The following is a 19,275-nucleotide window of genomic DNA, read 5'->3' as shown; positions in this document are numbered from 1 at the left end:
AACAAATGAAAAACTTTTGGATCCTAAATGTTAAAAGAAAAAGGACACAATCATTACTCAAACTTTTATCTATAATTAAATGAGTTAATCTTTCAATATAAAAAATAATAAGATAAAGAGACAATGAATTTCTATATGGATATCTTTAAAAGGTAAAAAAAAATAAAATTAGAAGATTTGATTATTTATATTTAAAAACATAGTAAAAACAAAATATAATGATAAATTAATTGAAAAGACCAAAATCAACATCAACTTTGTGTAGGCAATCAATAAAACTCTATCTCAAACTATCATGTAATTATGTAAATTTAATTTTTAAAATAAACAATACTACCTTTTCTTGAATTAGTTATGACTATTTTAAAAATTATATAAACAAAATTTGTATCAAATTTTTTCCTAAAACATTTTAATTATATTTTTTATTAAAAAAATTTATAAATTAAAATGATTAAATTATATTTTACTCAAACTTAGCTTAAAAAAATAACTAATTTTTTCTTTAAACTTTTACACATTATAAAATTTTATAATTTTTATCACATGTTATTTTTTTAGAACCTTTTAAAATTGCTTTTATTTTTTTGACAAATTTTTTAAAATTTGAATAAAATTTTTAGAAAATGGATAGAAGATTAAATCTGTATAATTTTAAAAATAAAACACTTAATTAGTTAAAATAAATAAAATCACACATAACTCAAATAATAATTAAAACAAAATTTATGTAACATTTTTATCATGCAAAATTTATGTTTTTATATGAAAATTTTATTTTATTTTATCTAATAATTACACATTTTTTTAATTTAATAAATAAATAAATATAAATAAAGATTAATTAATTTAACTTATATTTATTTTATCTTATATGTTTAATACACGAGTTAAACTATATTAAATAGGCACTCATTAAAATTTTTAAGTATTTAATATGTAAATATGAACGTCTAAAACAAGAAATATTTTTAACGAGCGTATGTCAATAGTAATATAAGTAATGATTATTTGAATATACTTAATAACAACACTTTAAATATTATGCCATAAATAGTTTTATATTTATTTGTGGATAAATTATTTTTAATATAATTACACTTTTATCTTATGTTTTAATTTTTTACAATAATATAATTTTTATTAAATATAAAATATGTAATTTAATAAATATCATCTTTTAAATTTTATTTTATTTTACAATACAAGGTTTATTCCATATATTAATTTTCTAAGAAAGGGAAATTAGTTCTTTTTGCATTAGATCATATTCTAATTATTATCAACCGGGTTGAGCCGGGTTGGGGTGGCTTACGGATTGCAACCTCCTCCTTCAACCTAAAACCCTCATTCTACCTCTTTGAATTGGGACGCAACGAAATAAACTTCTGATTACAGTAACTACGTCGCTGCAGGCACAGCTCAATCCCTAGAAGTGATCAAATTTCAGGGTGAGTCTCTTCTTCACTTTCTTAGTTTCTTTCACTCATTTTTTCTCTGCTTTCAAATTTAATGCTTTGTAGTTTGATTTCTTTTCATAGCCCTTTTCGATTCAGTGTTTCAGTTTTATCCTCAAAATTGCGTGTCTTATACAGGCTGATACCAAACCATGGTTCAATATAACTTCAAGAAGATCACTGTGGTGCCTAATGGGAAGGACTTCGTTGACATAATCCTCTCTCGCACGCAGCGTCAGACACCAACCGTTGTTCACAAAGGATATGCAATTTCACGCCTTCGCCAATTCTACATGCGCAAAGTCAAGTACACTCAGCAGAATTTTCATGAAAAGTTGTCTACCATTATTGATGAGTTTCCTCGCCTCGATGATATTCACCCTTTCTATGGCGATCTCTTACACGTACTCTACAACAAAGACCATTACAAGCTTGCTCTTGGACAAATCAACACTGCCAGGAACCTTATTGGTAAGATTGCTAAAGATTATGTCAAATTATTGAAGTACGGCGATTCCTTGTATCGATGTAAGTGTTTGAAGGTGGCTGCTCTTGGCCGCATGTGTACTGTGATTAAGAGGATTGGCCCTAGTTTAGCTTATTTAGAACAGGTTAGACAACACATGGCTAGGCTTCCATCCATAGATCCTAATACAAGGACTATTTTGATATGTGGGTATCCTAATGTTGGCAAGAGCTCTTTCATTAACAAAATTACTAGGGCTGATGTGGATGTGCAGCCCTATGCTTTCACTACCAAGTCCCTCTTTGTAGGTCATACGGACTATAAATACCTAAGGTACCAGGTAATTGATACGCCCGGGATTCTGGATAGGCCTTTTGAAGATCGTAATATTATTGAGATGTGCAGTATAACCGCCTTAGCACATTTGAGGGCTGCAATTTTGTTTTTCTTGGATATCTCGGGGTCTTGTGGTTACAATATTGCTCAACAGGCAGCTCTATTTCACAGCATTAAGTCTTTGTTCATGAACAAGCCGCTGATTATAGTCTGCAACAAGACTGACTTGCAACCATTGGAGGGGGTGCCTGAGGAAGACATGAAGTTGGTCATGGATATGAAAGCTGAAGCCTTGAAGACTCTGGTCGGTCAAGGAGGTGAGGCTACGGATGATGATAGTGTGTTGTTGACCATGAGCACTCTGACAGAAGAAGGGGTCATTGCAGTAAAAAATGCAGCATGTGAGAGGTTATTGAATCAGAGGGTGGAGATAAAAATGAAGTCAAAGAAAATTAATGATTGCTTGAATAGGTTTCACGTTGCAGTACCTAAGCCTCGTGACCAGAAGGAAAGGCCGCCATGTATCCCTCTGGCAGTTTTAGAAGCTAAAGCTAAGCAAGTAGCAGAGAAGGAAAAGAGAAAGACTGAAAAGGATCTGGAGAATGAAAATGGTGGGGCAGGTGTATACTCAATGAACCTTAGAAAGAGTTATATTTTAGCCAATGATGAATGGAAAGAAGATATACTCCCAGAAATTTTGGATGGACACAATGTGTACGATTTCATTGATCCTGATATTCTGCATAGGGTCGAAGAATTGGAAAGAGAAGAAGGGTTGAGACAGTCAGAAGCTGAAGATGATGATTTTGAGATTGATGGAACTGAATTGACGCCTGAACAGCAAGCAGCTTTAGCTGAGATTAGGAAAAAGAAAAGCTTGCTCATCCAGCAGCATAGGGTGAAAAAGAGCACTGCAGAGAGCCGGCCAACTGTTCCAAGGAAATTTGATAAGGACAAACAGTTCACATCAGAAAGGATGGGAAGGCAGCTGTCATCTTTGGGGCTTGATCCCACTTTGGCAATTAATAGAATGCGCAGCAGATCTGTCTCTAGGAAAGGTCGGAAAAGGGAAAGATCACCTGAAATGAGAAGTGTTGATGGTGGAGATGGGATGGACATTGATGGTGACACACCTACCAAAAAACAGCGTCTGAGTAGATCAAGGTCACGGTCCAGGTCAGTGTCACACCTACGAAATGAAGTTGTGCCTGGAGAGGGCTTCAGGGATTCTGCCCAAAAGGTCAAGGCAGTTAAACTTGCGAAAAAATCTGTCAAGAAGAGAAACAAGGATGCTCGTCGTGGTGAAGCTGATAGAGTCATACCTAATCTAAAGCCCAAACACTTGTTTTCTGGAAAGCGCTCCATTGGAAAAACCGAGAGACGTTAAAACAGGTATGTGCCTTGCCTGTGTAGCTTGCCTTATTTATCATGTAGCACTGTACCAGACCAAAAAATTCAGCACTTGCTCATGTAGTTGGCCATTGAATACTTTTGTCACAAATAACTACCCAGCTTTATTGATTAGTAACTGATTTTCCTTGGCATGCATTCTTTACATAATATGATATACATGTTTTGTGATCTTAGGAGTTGGTTTTCAGTGTTCCCAAGTCACTGATGTCAATAAATTATTTTCTCTGTAGGGAATGCTGATTTACGCTTTTCAGAGAGATCTGCTGGCATTTTTGTTGCTGCCAAGAATTTTGTTTTGTTTTGTTTTGTTTTTTTTTATTTTATATTAGTTGTGTTTTGTTGGATTTTAAGGTGCAGCTATACCACCATGTTTACTTATACACCTCTGCCTAATTTTATTTTACTTTTATTATTCTACAACTTGTCATTCTGTCGGACTTTATTTATTTTGTTCAATTTTGTAGGCTATGTGTAATCAAAGAAGCTTCTGTTTCATTTTTTTTGAGAAAACATTTGAGTGCTATTTCATATGTATTGCTCCAAAACAGTGAAGCATTTGTTTCAACTATGAGTGTTATTGAAATTTAGTTCATTCTAGACTTTTACTAGCCTGATGGCTCTTTCAACTCAAAACTCTCACATAAGGGTGATTTTGTTCTACTCTTGCACAGGACTAGAACCAATCCATAAAAGAGTGCTTTGATACCTCTTATAATGGTTTAGAAATGATAATTTTACTTTTGAGTGTTAATCCAAATTTGGAGTTTCAAATATTGCAGCTTTGGGGTGACTGAAATCCAAGAACTTGCATTTGCTTTAATTACTTCTATTGATAAAGGTACAATGCAGTTTATGACTGGTATGTGCTAGAACAAGAGTCCCAGAATGATTAACAACCACCGTAAATGACAGTTTTTCGTCCTAACTTCAGGCACCCATCCGCTCCTTTTGGAACTTCAACTAAGCTTCATAGATTTCAGGAAGCACAAGCATTTGAGTAATTAAGTAATCCTAGATAACAAGCCCCTTCATTTTTCAACAGACAGAATGACAGCCAGTTTGTCCGTGATTTAATGTTTGATCCTATGATGCGGTTGATACCAATTTTCGGTTATTTGACGAATGATTCTCTCGGGGGATGGAAGCAGCAAAATAAAAATAACAAAATCAAAGAGTAGGGCCATTATAAAAATATCAAATAATCCAGATACCTCAAACAATTGCTGTCCTTCATCTTTTCCTATTTTTATGCTGCTGCGCCATAGAAGCCGAATTGAGTGTACCAGAAAAACCTGCATCTGAACGCAGTTGCTTTTGAATATAGGGTCGATAAGTCTTGGGGAAAAGTTTTGCGTCATTGACAAAGAACACAAATGTAGGTGGCCTTATAGCTAAATGTTTATTTATTGATTTATCTTTGGTCAACAGTTAAATGTTTATTTATGTATGATGTAATTGCTTCTGGGCCTATATATAACCATATGACAGGAAATTGAAGGCAACAATTCAATGTTTACCGAGAAACGTATAAAGGGGTCGTCAATGATCCAACGTAATAACTGTTATATACTAAAATATAATATTTTAAAAGTATTATACACTAAAAAACTTTAAAAATGATAAATAAAATTAAACTATTTTGTTAACTAAGGAAAATTATTAGATTATATATGGTCTGAAACTCGAGTGATGGATCACCATGATCGCATCCTCTTTGAGGCTAGTATGGTAAATTCAAGTGAGAAAACAGAGCTTGAGTCAAGTCAATGGTTTTCCATTGCTAAAACTAGCTTTTAATCTTCTAGTTTTTCTCTGTTGATTGGTTCTCACTTCTAGCATTTTATATTTTTTTACACTTTCCCTTAAAATAATGGAAATGTATCAATCATGGAAGGAGACATGGAATTTCTATGAACATAAGGTCTAACTAAACCAATATTAATAATATATTATGCTGAAGAGCTATATAATCATTATAAGCTCTCTTATTTCCTAACTTTCCTATAAGCTTAGAATAAATCATTCCGTACCGCGTAGATGCTTGCTTATGGGGTACACTTGGATCTAAATTGCGTTCTTATGTTGACACTGATGATGATATTACCCTTCCTAGGGTTGTTTTTCTGGCTTGAAAACAAGGTATCAAATTCCAATGAGGATAATCACTCCTCCAAAGGAAAGGAGGTGGTAAAGATCAGTGCTGAATTAATAGACAGCCTATTCTCTGAACAACATGAAGAGAACGCCACAGAGAGTGTTGTCAGGGCACACTGTGCTTGCTCTATCTGTGGCAGATTAAGTGACACTGTCACAAGATGCTCACGCTGCATGGATGCTTCATATTGGTAACAATGCTTCTAAATTCATTCACCCTTTTTTGTCCTTTTGTTCATTTATGCATATAGTAGACAAAATATAAAAATGGCCTTTTCAGCTAAAAGTTTTCTTGCTGCTTGTAAGATGCACAGAAAAGACAAAAGATGAGTTTGTTATACAACTTTCGTACTCTATATATATAGTTTTTTTATCCTTCATTTGTTTTTCTATTTTAATTATATATACATGATTTTAAAATACTCACACAAAATTAATGAGGATAGTAAAAATATTCACACTTTATTCATACAAAAATAAAAAATCTTCGTTTAAATTATTTATACATTATTTAAAGTTATCTTCCGGCTTTCTTTCTTTCATTTTTTTCCTGTTTATTTGAGCTAGAGATTTCTTTATCACATATATAGTTTTGAAGTTTCAATTCTGTGATTGGTTTTGATGGATTTCTTTATTAATTGATTTTATCAGCTCAAATGTATGCCTTGTTACGCATTGGAGGTTTTGGCATGAAAATGAATGCAATGAGATAGAGGTGGCAGATCAGGCGGAATCACCTTATCATGGAATGTTCCTTCTCATGGAGCCTGAAAACGTAATGTTACTATCATTAGCAGCTTCAATGCCTTGATTTTATTTTCAATTTGAAAGTGTTTAATTGATGCCTTAACTAGTCTCAGCATATGTGATATGTGTCACATAAATGACATAAATTTCGACTTCCTCAACCCAGGCACTGAAGCTTCTAACTTCAAGAAATTAAAGTTCTTTATACTATTATGCATATTGTGTTAATTGTTTTTTATATTGAATTCCATGTTGATAAATATATTTTATGCAAACTGTCAAAAACTAGTATGAGGGGATGATTGGTTAATTATAAAATTAGAGTCAGCTTCTTTGAGTTAGCTAGTTGATTTACATATTTGAAAATTTAACACACATATATTGTGCAGGAAACATCTAAGTACTCATTCAATGAATTTGAAGAGAAAGAGAAAACATATGAGGGAGATGTTTACTATATTGAAGAAGAGCAAAACTCTGTAGAATTCAGGGATAAAACAGCAATGCCTTGGAATGGTATTGTCAATGGTGTTGGTGGTTGTGCTGTGTGTGGCAATCCATGCTCTAAGAGATGCTCAAGGTGCAAAGTTATAAAATACTGGTAAGTATTTTATATATTATATATTCTAGTAAATATACAATAAAAATCACACTTTCTAATTAAAAAAAAATCATACAGTAGCATTAAACATTACAATTTCTAATAAATTTTATTATTTATTTTTTATAATATATCCTTCAACACACCTAAAATATTCGTATGTATATTTACCTAACCTTGTCCAAAGTCAACCCAACTAAACTTGTTAAGACAACGCTCCCTTTCTTGTTTTCATGATTTTTTTATAGTTATTTTATTCCTTTGACGATTTAATATTATATGTTTTCTGTACTTAGATGTAACGTTGATTACCCATTTAAATGTTATTTAGAACTAATGTTTTAAAACAAAGTCTTTGATAAGTGTGACACATATGTTAATACAAGTTATTTAAGACACTGACAAGTGTAAAGAAAATTCTTAAAGAGTATATCCTTTTATGGAAAAGGATATAAATCCCTTACATTTTAGCAATTTTGAAATTAACTCATATTTTTTAACCATTATATTCGGTTAAATACCATCACAAAACTTTTGTTTTACATGTAATTTAGTAAAGTCATAATGTTGTCAGATTTAATTAAGTTTTCAAGGTCATAATCCTCTTATTTTGATTTATGTCAGGTAAAATGTTTATTAGTTAACTTAATAAAATTAACATATTATATAATATTGGTAGATGTTGGAAACCAATTAATCAATATTTTAATGCAGAAACTAAAATTTAAAATTTTTTTAAAGCTCAAAAATAAAATTGATAAAAACAAACTTTTAAATTTTGATCAGTATCATCAACGTGTCCCTCGACTCCTTTAGTTTTTTCTTATTTGTTGTTTAAGCAATAAAAAAATCAACGTGACATTTACAAGATGTGAAACCTTTGAAAATTTGATCTTCATCAACTACTAGATCACATAATTAGGATCTTAAAAAATGTTTTTAAATATAATTCAAATTTCTGTAGGGTTCACCAAAAACTCATTCCACTTTAATCAGTTGACCAACTAGATTGGCTATGTTTGTGGACTTTCGTTAAAAATCTCAAAGCAACTATTGCTAATATATTTTCAATTATTTTTTTAATATAATATTTTTTAAAAATATTTTTAGATATTTAAAATTAGTCTTAAGAGTAAATGTATCTTATTATTAGTATGAATTTTATACCAATAATTAATTGTATTAAAAATCATACAAAAAATAGCTATTTTAATATTAATATGTTAGTAAATAGTTTTTTTGTTTGGTAGTATAAGTTTATGGTCTCACTTTCTTTTCTAAGAAAGATGCAACGAAGTTAATTCTTTAAAAACTAATAGATGCTCCAAATTAAATTATTTGCATTCTAGTTTGATAAAATAGGTAAAATTTTATAACTTGTTAAATTAAAGCTGTGCAATTAGTTAAAATATGTTAAATAATGATTAAAACAGTGTTAAAAATATTTTAAGTGAGTAAAAACTATTTAACAGGTTAATTATATAAATAAATAAATGACGACTAATATGTTATAATCATTGTTTATATTTTTTTTACAAAACATCTTTCCTATTTTATTAATTTTTTATAAATGTTTAAATAAACTATAAACTTATATTATCAATCGCAGTTTTTAATTTATTTCTATGAATTACAAAGTGGCAGAGAAGATATGTCTAATGTCTAAGTTGTGAAATTATACAACACACAGAAGATTTTTTATTTTCTTTAACTCTTTTATTTATTTATTCGTCACAATTTTTTTAATTTCTTTCTTTCTACGTCTTATGCCATTCATCCATTTACTTTCTTACAAGTCATAGCGTTACTGTTTTGTGGGTTTCTTTGGTTTCTTACTAATTTAATGACTTAAAGTCAAGCAACGACTGAATAGTGGATTACACGGTTTTATTGTTGAGTTTTGAGGGCATGATACTAAAAAAGAAAAAAAATATGAAAAAGGAGTCACAATAATATTTTTTTCATGTATAGTATTACATTTTAATTTTGAAGTTTTTAAATAATTTTTGTTGTGATTCATAAATTTTAATATAAATTTTATATTTTATTGGGTTAATAATTATTTGTTCATACTATGTTCTACCATTATGTTTGTTTAATGTTTTAAAAACAAGTTTTAATTTTTTTAAATGAATAACAAATTTAAAATGTTTTTAAAAGGTAAGCCAGTAGTTTTTTTTCTTCTTAAGAATGAAGTGAACTAAGTGAAGTAAAAATGTGAGGAAATTTAAAATAAAAACTAAATAAATTGTTTACCCAAATGATTTTTTTTTTCCCTTACTTCCTTTTAAAAACATTTGTTTTGTAAAATTATTTTATCAAACAGATTATTTCCCATTCAAACATCATATTTGAACAATTAATAAACAAGGCATATAAACAAAAAAACTATCAAGTTTCGAATGCCCCACTAGATCTAAATGCATGTGTCATGCCGACAATGAGTGCTATTTTCCATCAGTATTGATGATCTTAAATATCTATTTTCTATTTTTTTCTATTATGTAGATGAAGATTGAAAAGAATTTTAAAAATATATAAACTGAAGACAAAATTCAAAGTGACCAAAACAGAATTACTAAATCTCAATGTATTCTTAGACGATGCTTCTTTTGCATTTATCTTGCAGAATAAAATAATATTATTAGAATAAAATCAACTCAATTAAACTTTTATTATTTAAATATAAGATCTAAAATTTAAGAATAAAACCATATTATTGGAAATATAATTTCACAGTACAAATAAACTAGTTATTTTGTAACTTCATAAAATTGTTTCATAAAATCATAATTCTAATTTCAAAATACATCTATATAATTAGAATTTACATACAGTTGTAATGGAAATTGTAAGATCCAACTTTATATTTAATATTATACCCAAATTACATCCACAAAAATTATTTAGTGCTATGAGTTTATGTTTAATTGAAATTTTTTATTTTAAATAATACTATTCATATATCAAATGATGTCTTATTACATTTCAAAGTTTAGTTTAGTTTACATCACAAGACTTTCAAATTTGCCGAATCATTTTCAGCTCACAAACCTGCCAACATTTCGACTGGAGATCAAGACATAAATTTCATTGTTTTGCTGAGAAGGCAAATTCAACTCAAGCAGCAAAGTTGGATCAAGAATGGCATGCTCATGAAAATGTAATTTGTCATTTCTTAATAAAAGTAAAAATATGAGGCCATATTCTTAATAAATCCAAGGCCAAATGCTTCTTTAACAATTAGAGAAAAGAATTTAAGGAATAATAGTAAGTTCATTATTGAAGATTGTAAAACTGGCATTGCATTATTTGCCACATTATAAATTGAATAAATTATGATATCCCATGAATATGAAGTTTTGGATTTCCCCTCTCTCATCACAGATTGTAAAGCAAAAGAATTTTTATGAGGTGGAAGATGATGTTAATTCATCTAATCCTCTTCGCTTGGAATTTTATTCAGGTCTCTTACATATCCACTTTTTACTCTTTGTAAGCTCTACCTTGCATGTTCATACTTTGGTTCCATATTAATTCCTATTCTTTTATTTCTGAAAGTCTAAATCAGAATATAACTAATTGTATTATGTCTTTGCTTGGTTGATGCAGTAGGAGACACCAATGCCAGGGCCCTGATTTTAAGTTCTCTGTCTCAGGTATGATTGACATTGGAACTTTATTGTTAAACATTGTTATTTGTGACTTCATCTTCCATTATAATGCAGGAAGCAACCAATAATTATCAGAAGGAGCTTGAGGAACAATTGAGAAGTCTAATAGAAGAATTGGCAAAGATTAAGTTAGTTTTCATTTCTGATTCTACAGTTGTTTTCATGCATAGTGTAAGAGAAAGTAAAGTAGAAGAGAAACTATATTTTTGAGTCTCCTATATTTTATTTAATTACATGAAAATCTTACATTGGACTTGCATATAGTTGTGTAGGTATCAATTTAAAATCTTAAATATATCTTCAATCTTTTTGAGTTTTAGTGCATATTAGAATTAGAAGTAGGAAAACATGAGTAGTTGGTTTTAAATTATTTTGTCCCCAACAACAGAGATAAGCATAGACTCATTTAAAATCTTAAATCTCTTTTGATGGTGTTCTTAGGAATGAGAACATATCACTACGATCAGAGCGCGATGAATGGGAAATGCAAGCAAGGAATTATATGGATAGATTTTACAACTTCAGGAAAGAAAATGATCACAAGGTGAGATTGAAAGATATTCCCAAAATTGAAGTGAAGTTGTTCATTGCAGCCATTTTATAGGGATTTTTACACTTCCTGTTTTCCATTTTTTAGTTGTTTATGTTGAAGCATGAAAATGAATTGATATCAAATGCTGAGAAGCAAGCTCGTCAAATGGTTAATTATTTATCTCACAGGCTACACTGCCTACAGGTATGTTGAGGAAAATTGCATTGCCTATAATTCAAATATGTGTATCATTAATACTAATCATATAGGGGTAATGAACCATGTAGATTGCAGTGGAAACTCAAGTTGCAGAGAGGAAAAAACAAGAAGAATATATACATGAGTTGCAGGTATATTTTATTAATTTCAGCCTCTAAAAGATATTTTTTGAAAGCATTTAGTGTTCTTTGTCTCAGGTAATTATTTGTTGGTAGTTATCAATTTACAGAATAAATGTGCTAAGGCTAAGATAAGGATACAAGAAAAGAACAAGTGGGTTGAAAGGTGTATCTAGAACTTAATAAAGCCAATGCTTTTAGTGCAATTGTAGTTGTTGAATACAACACTACAGCTGCTGAGATATTTGTTTGTGTTTGTGTTATTTTCTTCATACCGCTTATACTCTTATTACTGTAGTGTATATTGAGAAGGAGAGCAGAGGTTTTGAACTACTCAAGGAGGTTGATAAGAACTCAGTTAATTGAATCGAATACAATGCCAAATAATAATCAGAACTACTACTCAACAGTAATTGAAAATACACCAGAGCAAAAGCTTGAATTCAAATAACAAAGATCACTAAATTAAAGATCCTTAAAAGTAACTGAGATCATAGACTTGAATATTTAAAATAACTAATTATCAATTGTGCAATCAAGGGAATCAAAACATAAACTAAAGAGTGATTGCTTATTGTAGTCAATGTTTGATTCCCATTATATAAGATCTTATGTTTATATAAAATTCGTATGGTCAGAGTTAGTCTTTTTGTGTTGTACATATTCTTGACTCAAACATGATGATTGAAAGATACTTGCAGTTTAGAAAGAAAAAAAAAATCAGAAATGAGAACAAGAAAAAAATTTCTAATCTTCATGTCACTTCCTTTGATTTGAATTTGGTGGTTTTCGGTTTCACAATTTTAAATTCTATTCAGGTGTCCCAACCAATTGGTTTGAGCAGAAATCCAACCTTCACTAGACAGGTAACTTGAGAAAATAATATAATCTTGAAACATAATAGAATTTTCTATTTTCCTCTTCAAGAAACATTTGCTGTAAATCATATATCTATGTCAAGAGAAAGTCATATCATATCATTTAGTAAATCACATTATATTAGGGATGATCACCACTCAACTCCCACATATCTATTATATTCAAAAGAAAAAAATTACTCATAACACACTATTGGTGATAACAAATTTTGAAGATTCATAGATAGATATTATACCATTTCATAATAGATTGACCAAGTTATTTTATTTTATTTTATTGTCATGACTAGCTTATGTAATAAATTTGAAGTTACTTTTACAATTATGTAGGGTTGTTCGATTTGCCTAACTAATGAGAAGGACATGGCCTTTGGTTGTGGGCATATGGTAAACTTCAAAAGACACTAAATATTTTTCTCTTTCATTTACATGCAATGATTATTTGCAAGTGATTCAAATGCAGACTTGTGGAGAGTGTGGATCAAAAATTCGCAAGTGTCACATATGTCGAAGGAAGGTCACCATCCGTATTAGACTGTTTCCTGATTAATTGAAGGAAGAGTTAATAGCCATTTTCTAAGAATGTCGTTATGTCAAGTGTTAACGGTGCTCCAACTTAAAAAGTAACCATTTTTCCTCACTACTACGTATGCTTAGTAAGTGGATCAAACTATTAAAGTTTATATTGATAGTGAAGATTATATTTTACATAAAGGTCATGTGATATATTTATGTACGTGTGAGGTTACGTTTCCATGCATGAGTGAATGTATATTAAGTCAGTATGTATATAGCAAAATCTATGTGCAATTTGACATGCGATTTTCTATATATGTTGGTAATGCAATGATGATGGCTTAATTTTTTTTTCACAATGAAGTTGTAGTTTTATTCACCAAGTTCCATAGTAATTTGGTATGGATTATGGTAATTTGGTACATATCAACCCTCAAAATATGCTGGTTGTAAGGGGGAAAAAATGCTAATTTACTAATTTATTAAGGTTTGTTCAAGTTTTATAAAGAATATTTTGAATTTATTTTTATTTGATGTGAAACATTTTAACACTTCACTCACTCTTAGGACTGAATATTTAGAGGATGAAGTTTACAAGATTGGACATTTACGAGTAATCCAACATTTAAATTAAATAAGTTTTGATATTATATTAAAAAATTATGATTAACTCACTCTAAAAAATTAGCTTACTTGAGGAAGATTGCTGCCTTATAAAAAAAAAAAGTGAAGCCTAATTTTTTACTAATTGAGAGCATCTTAGCAGTTTATTTATTTTAAGAGTAAAAACAAACTATTTCTTAACCAAGTGACAAAATTGACTCAGATGTATTCAAGATTATAATCGGTCTAAATTCAATAAATTAGAATAAAAAATGAAAGAGATACTTATTTGTATCCGAATATCACGGAATGACAATACATTCATATGAAAAAATAATACATACAATTTGTTTGAGTTTAATCAAGAGTACCTTGACAAAAAAAAAAAAAAAAGAGTTGAAATTAAAAAAATATAGACATTTTCATTTATTGGATTAATGAATATGTCTTGTGCTAACATTTTCAGTTTTAGTCACGTAATAAAACTCATTTTTTTGAAATGAAAGTTATTACGATCCAACTTTGTAATAAAACAAAATACTCATTTTAAAATTTTAGTTTTATATATTAAAAAGGAAACGATTAAAAATATTTAGTATACAATATTGGATAAATTTTTTTATTTAATATATATCTTATATTTTTACTTGTATTTTATTTATTTATTTTATTCGAATCTCTATTAAAATTTTTTTAACTTCTTTAGATATAAGCCCTCTTCATTAATGATTATTCTTAACTTCTTTAGACTTTGTTTGAAAGTTTAGAAGAAAAGAAAAGGAAAAGATTTAAAGGAAGAAAAAAAGAAAAGAGAGATTAAATCTCTCCCTTATTTAAATGTTTAATATAGAAAAGATAATGTTATAGATGATTCTTTTATACTTTTTATTTTTATTTTTTTTTAAATACAAAAATAATATTTATATTTAAAATAACTCAAATAAATATGGTTATAAAATGTTTGTTTTTGATGTTTTTCCTTTAGATTAGTCATTACATACATACCATTTGACATAAAGCTAAATTTACACAGTTTTTTTTTCCATAAACATTAGATAGAGAAACTTTTTTTTAATAAAAAATAATTATCATTGCAACAAAGAAAAGAATCAAAGATTACCTACAAAGCAGAAATCAGAGTGAAAATGGAGAGCATAGAGTGAAGAGCCAAGAGGAGAGAGCAAGAGCCAAAAGCAGAGAGTAGAGTGGGAGTGAGGTAAGAAAAATACATCCTAATCATGAGAAGGGATTGATAAACAAACTAAAATAAATTAGTTATTTTAAAAATCTTTTTAAAAAATCTCATAATGAGAGAACTCACAAACCTAAGTTTAGGAGTGTTTTAGAAGTTAGAAAAACTCCTAAACTCTCCCCCTCCAACTTAATTAACTCTCAAACAAAAATTAAATCTCACTAACCCATTCGTTCTCTCAAACAAAGCCATAGATGATTTAGTGCCTCACCTTGAAATTTGAAGAATTAAAAAAGTAGTCACACACTGTCAAAAAAACAATTCCACTGCTGATAACCTATAATAAGATCAGTATCTTACAATTTATGGTTATTTTGCATTTGGGGACATTAATCATATATCTGTTTAGTGGCACATCAATTGTTCGATGAAATGTCTATTAGATTGCTCAAGACTCAAGTCAAATTGATTTGGAATTAGACTTGTTATTGCCTAGTCTCCATTGATTGTAATATTTACTGAACCCAATTACTGATAATAGTGAAAGCTTTTGGCAATAGGTTTTGGTTTTCCTCTAATATAGAGATTGTGACTAACATAAACTTTGTAGAAAGTGATTCCTGTAGTACTGACAACGTTAAGTGCCCTCTGATTTCATTGTTTTATATGGATCTAGAGGGCGTGTCTTTTTTGAAAATTGTCAATGACTAATGATAAAGATTAAGTGATTAATACTATCTTCACTTTCATTTAGACAATAGAGTTTATTGAATAGTTTCATGCTAACAGAAATCCTATATAAAGTGGATTTCGTTTTCTAATAATAATAATAATAACAAGCATTCATTATTAATTAAAGCTAACTTTCCATTTTTATTAAGTAAATTAGAATCCTAATCCAAGCAAAAACCAAAGATAGTGATTGAATATTCATAAATGTTATCTTCAATATTATTTGAGCTGTGAATATTTTATTTTGACATTGTTTTGATCATACTTTCTTCCCTCAACTTTTCTCTTTGTTTTTTCACGCTTGCTTCCAAATGAAGATTAAAAGAATTGAGTTGGGTTGACCGAGCACTGAGCTTACATTGGGTTCACATGCTTCTTAAATCAATTTACGTAAAAATTTATATTCTAATAAAATTGTAATGTTAATATAATTGTTAGATAATGACATGTTAACTAATCCACATTTAGTCTTACATTACCTAAATTATAGGTCTGACACATTTGATTATAAATTTATCAGTCAATGTTGAGGAAATAAACGCATAAATTCTGTATTAACTTTCTAACGAACCAAGAAGCCACCACGATTAACAGAATATGGTGGATAATGTTGATTTTGGTGTTTATTATTGTGGCTGAAGAGCAGATCAAGCCCAAGTAAAATTCAGAAAGAGCGATTCAGTGATTATATTCTTCTGATTTTTCTCAATTCTAGCTTCGTAAGCTAATACCATTACTGTTTCAGAGAGAAAACATTCTGGAATCACAGGACTTGTGATCACAGATGATACCTTCAACCTGTTCCTCCACTCCATTGGAGAAAGTTCTTTTCATCGAGCTTGATGGAAATTTGATGTGAAAGCATAAGTGGAGCAGAAGAGGAACATGAATCAGAGGTAGGTGGCGGAACATTGGATTCAGATGAGAGGAATCCTGCTCCGGTTGCTATGGAATCTCACACAGAAACCTCAAGAACTATGGCTCTTTGATCCAAAAATAGCTAAACTATGGTCTTGATACCATGAGCAAAGAGTGAGAGAGAAAATGAAAACTCTTGACTTTATTGAAAATACTAATGATAAATTAGGTTACAAACAGAAAAGCACAGTCACAATAGAAATTACACTGAATAAAATCTAAAAATTTCAGTTGACATGAACTCTATTCATAGCATACCACTCCACAATCTTAAGGTGTGTAATGGAGTTATCAACCTAATGGGCTTACCATACTATGTGTTAATTCAAATCTTCAAGATGTTAAACTTGTGTGTCATTAATGGGAGATTGTTGGATAATGGCATGGTAATTAATTCTCATTTCACATTGTTTAAATTATACATCCGACACATTTTATTACAAATTTATTAGCCAACGTTAAAAAAAAACAACACATCAATTTTGTATTATCCTTCCAACAATGAGTAATTCTAATAATACACTATATAATCTGGTCAACTGTAAAGAAAGAAATCAATTCTTCTTTTTCTTTGTTTTTTATGTTCTGAATAAAGTTTATCCAAGACTCTAACATGTCATAATCTTGAATACACAAGTTATTACATATCATCGTGTTAACTTAAAGAAGAAAGTCCAAAATCAGATTATGTCTAGCAAAATCTTACTTTCAAGATTGTAGTTCTTTCATTGCCCTGCATTCTTTGAATTGGTATATATTTGATGGATGGTCTAGCTAGCATCATGATGATGATGATGATGATGATGAATAAATGATCTCACGTTGATTTTAAAGTCAAAATTTGATTTGCCAAACTGACAATAAAATAACATAAAGCTGGGCCATGAATGATCTCACTTGCACTAAGATTCGATGAAGCATAAAGGGTTCCCACTTCATTAATTTACTACTTCTTTTAAGTTGACTTGTGCCCAATTTTGTTTTTCTTCGTAGTTGCACTTGGTCAGCAGAAAACTGCAAGAAGCATCATTGAAAAAGACACAGAATTAAAAAGAACATAAGGTCCTCTTTCATGTTAACAAATCATCAATTTTGATTATGGATGATCCTCCATCATCTTTGAAGTGCACTTTCCGGGTTACATCCCACAAAATCATAAATATTATCATCCATCATCATTGTTATAATTGAATCTATGCTTCTTAATGGCCATGGGACATTTCTGCAGTACCAATGAAGTTGACCAGAACTTTGAAGCAGGGGAAATGAAGAGCCACAGTGATCAAGATGCATGCTCCATGTGTGGAAATTTATGCAAGACAAGATGTTCCCGCTGCAAAGTTGCAAGATATTGGCAAGCACTATCTTCTGAATTTCTTGCTATTCATTAGTTTTACTAGCACTTTCTCCCCTCCAATATTTTAGATTAAGACAGAAATACTAAGCTTAATGTGGATTTATTAACCATATGAAGCAGATTCTCTGTTTTGGGCATGTACAAGTTCAATAACTTCATCATATGAATTAATTATTTTATGAGTTTTCAATGGCCAAGGTTAAACATTTATTAAATTTTCATATTATATAATCCATTAGGTAAATCTACTTAAACATATTTTTATTATTTATACATGTAAGATTGAGAAATTTTCTTTCTTTTAAATATTTCCATATAATCTCCTAGTGGTTTTTTTTTTTTTTTTTTTACTGAGATTTCTTTTTAATTAAAGGGAGAACAAGTGGTTTCATGCTGATACATGACACCAACAAATGAATATTCCCACATATCCAGACATATATTCAAGAATCTGCAATATGTCTTGTGTGTTAACTAGTACATTAATTAGAATCATTTTGACTCTTGTTCTTTCCCGTGAGCACTAATTTTTGGGTTTGCATGTTATGATTTCTTAAATGTTTAAATTTGGTCAGCTCCGGGGCGTGCCAATTTAAACATTGGAGAACAGAGCACAAATATGAACGCGGTAAGAAGGAGAATACAACGGATCAAGTAATAAGCGCTGCTCATGAAGCCCCAGAATCTAAGCATCTCAATGAGGATAAAATGGTAATGTTACCATCACCTAAAGATTCAATATTTTGAACCCACCTTCGAATTCAATTGTGTAGCCAGCATTTTTCTTTTGAAGTTATGGTTATCCTCTAAATATTGAATGTTTTCTGGCATAATATTTGCACAAGGAACTCTTATTTTAGCATATGTTTTCGTGTAGGAAGAAATGGCCCATGACCATGAGCAGATCAAGGAACGAGCAAGAAACCTTGAGGAAGAACTAGTGGAGTCTAAGTAAATATGTCAATTTTTGTTATTACTTTTAGTGCTTTCTGTTCTTAAATTGTATTTGAGGAACTTCAATTTACTTGTTTATTTATTTTTATTTACATATTATTCGTTCATTGTCAGGAATGAGATTGAATCACTTCAATCAGAGCGCCACAATTGGAAGATTCGAACGGAATTTATCAGCAAAAGACTACACTGCTTCATGAAAGAATCTGAATCGGATGAGGTGATTGCAGAAATTAAGAGATGCATAAAACTGATTGGATTATCTTTTGCTGTCTCTTTTTTGTTGTTTTAGAAGCACGAAATCTATCACAATATATTAAAAGAGTTTATCATAAACCATTTTAGAAATTATATTTAATTAAAGTCTTTTTAAGAGCTACTCTCTTTATTATACTATGTAATTTTTT

At 29.9% G+C, this 19,275-nt stretch overlaps 1 protein-coding gene across 2 annotated transcripts; it reads left to right on the top strand.

The window, feature by feature from the left end:
- Window positions 1-1,293: 1,293 nt before the first annotated feature.
- LOC113864951 (nucleolar GTP-binding protein 1-like) lies at window positions 1,294-4,268 on the top strand. 2 transcript variants are annotated; one of them, XM_027499217.1, is made up of 3 exons: window positions 1,299-1,451; window positions 1,596-3,651; window positions 3,903-4,268. In XM_027499217.1, exon 2 carries the CDS (start codon window positions 1,610-1,612, stop codon window positions 3,644-3,646), a length of 2,037 nt encoding a protein of 678 aa, XP_027355018.1. In that variant the 5' UTR covers window positions 1,299-1,451; window positions 1,596-1,609; the 3' UTR covers window positions 3,647-3,651; window positions 3,903-4,268. The 2 variants fall into 2 exon arrangements, with proteins under 2 accessions (XP_027355019.1, XP_027355018.1); XM_027499218.1 differs by having other exon boundaries at window positions 1,294-1,451; window positions 1,596-4,187.
- Window positions 4,269-19,275: the final 15,007 nt, after the last annotated feature.

Source organism: Abrus precatorius, unplaced genomic scaffold (assembly GCF_003935025.1).
Source record: "Abrus precatorius isolate BTA unplaced genomic scaffold, Abrus_2018 Scaffold4, whole genome shotgun sequence".
In the NCBI taxonomy this organism is placed as follows: Eukaryota; Viridiplantae; Streptophyta; class Magnoliopsida; order Fabales; family Fabaceae; genus Abrus; species Abrus precatorius.
The sequence above is the reverse complement of the archived record's forward strand: the minus strand, read 5'-3'. Positions and strand labels throughout refer to the sequence as shown.

Bases quoted from the DNA above. Each gene is read 5' to 3' on its own strand.
- LOC113864951 (XM_027499217.1), top strand. From the start codon at position 1,610: ATGGTTCAATATAACTTCAAGAAGATCACTGTGGTGCCTAATGGGAAG.